The following is a 7,500-nucleotide window of genomic DNA, read 5'->3' as shown; positions in this document are numbered from 1 at the left end:
TCTCTGAATATTCTGATTAGTTTCTGACTTCTTCCTCGATCGTCTCAGCAGGTCTTTTATCATCGCCATTCCGGCTACAGTTTGCTTGGGAAGATATCAATAATCTCTACACACAACTCTTTCACTGGGGTGGCCTTTAAAAAACCTACCTCTTTCCAAAATAGCCTTTCCCTCGTCCACCCCATTCTGTTTCTCTACCCGGCCTCCACTTTCTCCAGCTGTCAGAGGTTTTGTATTAATTTTATGAACTGTGTCGTTCGTCCCCACAACAAAAACAGCTATACATGCCAGAACATTTCTAGTGTGAAAGCCAACTGGGTTTGTCCCTGCACAAAATTAAGCGCTCTTAAAAATCAATCTTTTTCTTCTTCGTCCTCCTCTTCTTCTGCTACTACTACAACTTCTTCTTCAGAAATTAAACGCTTTCAGAATGAATACTTAAAATAAATACCTATGCATTTATCTAACATCGTCGTTGTCTAGAAGCCGCGCTGTCGAGTAAATTTCTTAACAACGTGTCTACCCGTACAGTACAGGGTCTTACCTACCATCACTGCCTTTTGTTTCTCGTTATCTTATCTACCCACATAACCAAAGAGTTGTCAAAGTCTTTAGTTCTTCGCGAATAAGTCCGCTTTCATAACTAAAAGGATCTACCAGCCATCACAGTCCCAGTTTTCTTGCTAACGTGTCTCTCCACATGACTAAAGAGGGGTATCTATCATCCCAGTCTTAAACTTCTCATTAATGTGTGAATCTCGAAAATCTAAACGTCTACCTGCCACAACAAGTCCAGTCTTCAGTGCTTCGTTAACGGGAATACCCCCAATACAAGTACAGTCTTCAGTTCTTCATTAACGGGAATACCCCCAATACAAGTACAGTCTTCAGTTCTTCGTTAACGGGAATACCCCCAATACAAGTACAGTCTTCAGTTCTTCGTTAACGGGAATACCCCCAATACAAGTACAGTCTTCAGTTCTTCATTAACGGGAATACCTCGAAAAATCTAAACGTCTACCTGCCACTACAAGCAGTCTTCAGTTCTTCGTTAACGGGAATACACCGGAAAATCTAAACGTCTACCTGCCACTACAAGTACAGTCTTCAGTTCTTCGTTAACGGGAATACCCCCAAAATCTAAACGTCTACCTGCCACTACAAGTACAATCTTCAGTTCTTCGTTAACGGGAATACCCCCAAAATCTAAACGTCTACCTGCCAGCACAAGTACAGTCTTCAGTTCTTCGTTAACGGGAATACCCAGTTTGTTCAGAGTTAAGAATGCTTCTCAGTACAATCCTGGAGTTCACCGTGGAGTTAGGAACATTCTTAGCGATAAGCAAACTTAAGCCCACTCATCTTACCCAGCCCATACTATCCTCCCAGTCTCAAGCCTTTTCCTGTCTGCCAACATAACCAAACATTGACTTTTCCACCCATTTAGCTGAAACAATGATCTATCAATCCAAAATCTTACGTTTTTCGCAAACGTGTCCACCAAGGTGGCTACAACAGTCTGCATCCCATCAGTCTCGCGTTTTCTTTTCCGTTACCCACAATAACTAAAGGGCCATATATACCAATACTCACTCGGTAAAGGACGTTTTTAGAATTCTCAGAGCGCCGTCTATGGTCGTGCATTCAGAAAAGCGCTTCACATTGACAGCATTCAAGTAATCGGAGCCCTCAGTGCCTTTGCATGCTACACAGAAAAACACACAAGCTGGGTGTCGGCGAGGGAGGACTGTACGCATACTCACCCTTCGAAGGAAGCCATTACAATTTTCAGATTGCCATCTATCGTGGTACAATCCACAAAGCTGGCCAAGTTCTCCGCCGACAAATGGCCTTTTCCTGTACCATTGCATTCTGGGAGAAAATAACAACACAATGGCATTGATGTCATAGCAAAACAAAATCGATCACATCAAAACCGACCAAACAATTCAACGGCAAAACATCCTGATGGGCCGTATCCCTGCTTACCTGTATTCCTTTTTTTGTTTTGTTTTGTTTTGTTTTGGTTTCACCGTTCGTATTAATCATACTTTAAAAAAAGGAAAAAGAAAAAAAAAAGAAAAGAAAAGAAAAAAGGACATCATGAGATAGGAAAAGAAATGAGTGGTGTTGTGTCAATTGCAATATCACTGAGCATCATTAAAAATATACACCAATCAATGCTGGTATGGGTCAATAAACGACGTCAAAACGTGTTTGATCAAACACTGGTTGTCTTTGGTGTTGACAAGTCATGTCCACGAGCAAGCACACATAACAAACAAACAAGAGAAAGAGTCTGAAAAGAATGGAGAGAGAAAGAGAGAAAGTAAGACATCACATAAAAAAAGAAGAAAGAGATATTAAGAACTCACCGGCCTGCTTGCAAAGGGAGTACACATATACATTTCAAACACACACACACACACACAATAATAATAATAAAACACAAAAAAACGCTATAAATAGAGGGGAACGTTAATCTACATTTATGACACACAATTTCGTAACTAAAAGGAAAGCAGAAACAGAGGGAGAGAGCGAGCGAGCGAGCGAGAGGGAGGGAGGGAGAGAGAGAGAGAGAGAGAGAGAGAGAGAGAGAGACAGAGAGAGAGAGACAGAGAGAGAGAGAGAGAGAGAGAGAGAGAGAGAGACAGACAGACAGACAGACAGACAGACACACACACACACACAGACAGAGACAGATCAGGGAGACAGACAGAGAGACAGAGGCAGAGAGAGAGAGAGAGAGAGAGAGAGAGACGCTTAGTGACCGAGAGAAACATGAACAACACACACACACACACGAAGTAAGGAGTTCAGGGGCTGGCAGAGACGAACAAGAAAAAGGAATGTCCCCTCCCCACCCCCAACAAACATATCTTTAAAAAAAAAAAAAAAAAAAAAAAAAAAAAAAAATATATATATATATATATATATATATATATATATAATGTATATATATACACACACACACGTGTGTTGTGTGTATGTGTGTGTGTGTGTAGTAATCATAATCATATCATATCATATATCATAATATGCTTTACTTCTCGGGCACGGCCCCTCGCAGGGCTCGCAGTTCTTGCCGTCCTTGGGGTGCTTGCCTTCCGGGCACTTCCGGACACATGACCCGGCGTCCTGAAGCAGGTACCCTGCACACACGTGGATGCTGAAGCTGACGCTGATGCTGATGTGGAGATGTGGAGATCTACACAGCGCCCACCCCCCCGGTCACACACCAACCTCTAAAAGCTGTACTTCTTCTCCCCCGTCGTTCGTAAGCGCGTTGGGCTACGCCGCTGGTCAGGCATCTGCTTGGCAGATGTGGTGTAGCGTATATGGATTTGTCCGAACGCAGTGACGCCTCCTTGAGCTACTGAAACTGAAACTCGTGGGCTGCAACTCTCCCATGCTCACTCGTACGTACACGAGAGGGCTTTTACGTGTATGGTCGTTTTTCACCCCGCCGTGTTGCCAGCCATAAACAGCTTTACAAACACGGGATCTCTCCATTTACAGCGTACACGACTTCAAAAGTATTTACCTATGTGCTAGCTGAATCGGCGGTAGCATAAGTAGCTTTTAGTAGGTAGTTGCCTACCTTGTGAAAGGAGAGAGTCACCACATTTTACTGTGTGTTCATCATTTGGTTCTCCAGGCCTCATTATTCATTAATTTCAAACACGGGGTCATTTGCACAACAGGCTGCCTACCTGGGCAGAGTCAACTGACGGCTGTCATTGGGGCGCTCATCATTCGTTTCCTGTGTCATTCAGTCAGGTTTCAGTCGTGCGCAAACATACACACTCATACAGACACGAAACATTTTACGTGAATGACCATTTTGTTTTATTTAACCCCGTCATGCAGGCAGCTATACTCCGTTTTCAGGGGTTGCATGCTGGGTGCGTTCTTGTTTCCATTACCCACCGAACGCTGACATGGATCGTGGGATCTTTAACGCACGTATCTGATCTACACGAAAGGGATTCAGGCACTAACAGGTCTGCATAAATCGGCACCTGGGAGATGGGAAAAAATCTCCACCCTTTACTCACTAGGCGCCGTTACCGAGATTCGAACCCGTGACCCTCAGACTGAAAGTCCAACGCTTTAACCATTCTGCTATTGCGCGCGTCAACGTGCCACATTGGTTTCCCTTTCAGTTCAGTTACATATGACATGGAATGGTATGACATGATACGGATTTCTATCTCTCTCTCTCTCTCTAAATCTCTCCTCCCCCTTCTCCTCCTAACAAAAAGACACAAACCACCACCCCCATCACCACCACCCACACAGACCACCCACTCCCACCTCCCTTACAGACTCCCCTCACCACCACCCCTCCCCCACACACACACCCATTGTCTAACCTGGGCATTCCGGAACACAGATGCCGCCATAGGCATACTTGGCGTCCGGGTTGGGGACGTTGACCATCAGACGGTTGTCGTAGATGTTGGCTGGCGGGCAGAATGGCTCGCAGGCACCGTCGTTCTGAAAGTTCCGACACGCCTGCACGCCCGCCCACCCACCCACACACGCACACGGGCACACATGCGCACGGACACACACGCGCACGCACACACAAGCATATACACACAGAGTCAGTCAGAGAGTCCGCCAGATACTTCGGGAGGAACTGATTTTGGAAGACAATGACAATGACAAATAATAATAATAATAATAGATGATGATGATGATGATGATAATAATAATAATAATAATAATGATACTACTACTACTACTACCTACTACTACTACTGATGAGGATGATGATGATACATATTCGTAATGGATGTAGATTATTTTTGTATTTGTATATTTTTCTCTTTTGTCACAACAGATTTCTCTTTGTCAGTGAAATTCAGCCTGCTCTCCGCAGGGAGAGCGCGTCGCTACACTGGTAGCGCCACCCATTTTTTTGTTTGTTAGTTTGTTTGTTTGTTTTTCCTGCGTGCAGTGTTATTTGTTTTTCCTATCGAAGTGGATTTTTCTACAGAATTTTGCCAGGAACAACCCTTTTGCTGCCGTGGGTACTTTTACGTGAGCTAAGTGCATGCTGCACACGGGACCTCGGCTTATCGTCTCATCCGAATGACTAGCGTCCAGACCATCACTCAAGGTCTAGTGGAGGGGGAGAAAATATCGGCGGCTGAGCCGTGATTCGAACCAGCGCGCTCAAATTCTCTCGCTTCCTAAGCGGACGCGTTACCTCTAGGCCATCACTCCACTTAGCAGGGACAAAATAGGCTATGCCTAAAATCTTAATCCTTGAGGGGGGGTGGGGGGGGGCGAGGGGGGCTGGGGGCCGGGGGGGGGGAGTTGTGTCTCACCAAGCAGTCCGTCTTGAGGGGCCCTGAGCAGCCGCCGGCACACTCCTGATGGCAGCACTGGTTGGGCAGCTTTCCGTAGCAGCGCCGCTCGCAAGACTTGTGGCAGGCGTCTCCTTGCGTCACTGCACACACCACAACGACGTCATCATCATCGTCATCGTCGTCATAATTGTTGTCGTCATTAATCATCATTGTCATTATTATCATGGTCGTCGTCATCATCATATCATCATCATCGTTGTTATCGTCATAATCGTCATCGTCAAAATCACCATCGTCATCGTCGTCATCATCATCATTGTCGTTGTCATTATTATCATTGTCGTCGTCGTCATCATATCATCATCATCGTCATAGTCATCATCATCATCGTCATCATCATCATTGTCGCCGTCATCATTATCATTATTATCATTGTCGTCGTCGTCATCATATCACCATCATCGTCACCATCGTTATAGTCATCATCACATCGTCATCATTGTTGTCGTCATCATAATATCATCATCGCTGTCTTCGTCATCAGTCATCTTAATCATCATCATCGTCGTTGTCATCGTCATCATCATCGTCATAATGATCATTATCGTCCTCGTCGTCGTCATCGTCATCACCGCCTAAATCATCATTACTGTCATCATCTTCATAACCATCACTGTCGTCGTCAATATTGACATGGTCATCACCATCATTACCGTTATCGTCGTTGTCATAATCATCATCGTTCTCGTAGTCAGCCCGATTCCTCATTGTCGCTGCCATCATCCGCCCACAACTAAACACAGGTGGTGGGGAGAGGGAGAGGGAGGGAGACACAGAGAGAGAGAGAGAGAGAGAGAGAGAGAGAGACAGACAGACAGACAGAGACAGAGACAGAGAGACAGACAGGCGCCTGGTGGGTAAAGGTTGAAGATTTTTCCGATCTCCCAGGTCAGACCTGCTTGTGCCTGAACCCCCTTCTTGTGTGTATACGCACAATAAAGATCAAATACGCACGTTAAAGATCCTGTAATCCATGTCAGCGTTCGGTGGGTTATGGAAAACAAGAACATACCCAGCACGCACACCCCCAGAAAACGTAGTATAGTTGCCTACATGGCGGGGTAAATAAACAAAACGGTCATTCACGTAAAATGTTACATGTCTGACTGAGCGCGCATGTGTGCGTGCCTGAAATATGATTGAATGACACAGGAAACGAACGATGAGCGCCCAGTGGCAGCCGTCAGTCGGCTCTACACAGGTAGGTAGGCAGCCCGCTGCGCAAATGACCCCGTGTTTGTAAAGCGCATAGAACTTAGAAGAGGAGAGGCGCTGTACAAATATCCACATCATTCATTCATCATCAGGGCCATACTCACGGGTCTGGCACATGTCAGGTCCAGCTCCCCAGCAGTAGCTACCGTTGGTGGCGTTGGACTTGCAAGAAGGGTCGCACTCAGCTGGAGGGGAAAAAAGAAAGAATAATTCATCACATAATAATGTAATACTGTGCGAAGTGTGTGTGTGTGTGTGTGTGTGTGTGTGTGTGTGTGTGTGTGTGTGTGTGCGCGTGTGTGTGTGTGTACGTGAATGTGTGTGTTAATATTCTTCTTTAGGTCTGTCCCTCCATTTAGGCAACCACGCTCCGTTTTCAGGCGGTAGGGAGTCGTGGGAGGAGGGTAGGGTGCGTGTGGGGGTTGGGGGGGGGGGAAGGTAGTGCAACCACGATATATAGCAATCTGAGCCTGTCCGATAAACCGGTCACCCACCAATCAATTTATTTTCGAAACTCAGTACAACGCAATGCAATAATTCAATACAATGCATCAGAATAAACCACCAAATGCAACAGGATGCAATACAATACAATACAATGCAATGCACTACATTACCAGACAATACAAACGCAACACAATAGAATCCAATACGAATAGCCACACCTTACGTTCTGAACTTAATCCCTCCACCTCTACCCTCCAGCCTTCTCTCCTAAAACTTCCTCTCCCCCCCCCCCCACCATCCCCAATCAATCTCCCGCTCACTCCTTACCCCCTCCCTCCCTCCAGCAAAACATCGTCTTTCAACACTCTCCTTCTCTTCCTCCTCCTCCCCCATCCAACCCCTCCACCTCTGCTCGACCGTCCCACTGCACACACCCGCACTCCAACCTCCTCGT

The 7,500-nt window shown here is 45.8% G+C and overlaps 1 protein-coding gene across 1 annotated transcript in view; it reads right to left on the bottom strand.

The window, feature by feature from the left end:
* The window catches only part of LOC143293039 (epidermal growth factor receptor-like), a 293,667-nt gene that overhangs the window by 43,907 nt on the left and 242,260 nt on the right, over window positions 1–7,500 (bottom strand). The window contains exons 5-9 of the mRNA XM_076603865.1: window positions 6,704–6,784; window positions 5,343–5,464; window positions 4,380–4,521; window positions 3,051–3,155; window positions 1,594–1,705 (exon numbers count right to left, since the gene is read on the bottom strand). Of these exons, the coding sequence (XP_076459980.1) occupies window positions 1,594–1,705; window positions 3,051–3,155; window positions 4,380–4,521; window positions 5,343–5,464; window positions 6,704–6,784 (562 nt within the window). The remainder of the gene's footprint in view (window positions 1–1,593; window positions 1,706–3,050; window positions 3,156–4,379; window positions 4,522–5,342; window positions 5,465–6,703; window positions 6,785–7,500) is intronic.

The sequence above is a fragment of the Babylonia areolata genome, chromosome 18 (assembly GCF_041734735.1).
Source record: "Babylonia areolata isolate BAREFJ2019XMU chromosome 18, ASM4173473v1, whole genome shotgun sequence".
Classification (NCBI taxonomy): domain Eukaryota; kingdom Metazoa; phylum Mollusca; class Gastropoda; order Neogastropoda; family Buccinidae; genus Babylonia; species Babylonia areolata.
Note: the sequence above shows the minus strand (reverse complement) of the source record. Positions and strands in the feature narration are given on the sequence as shown.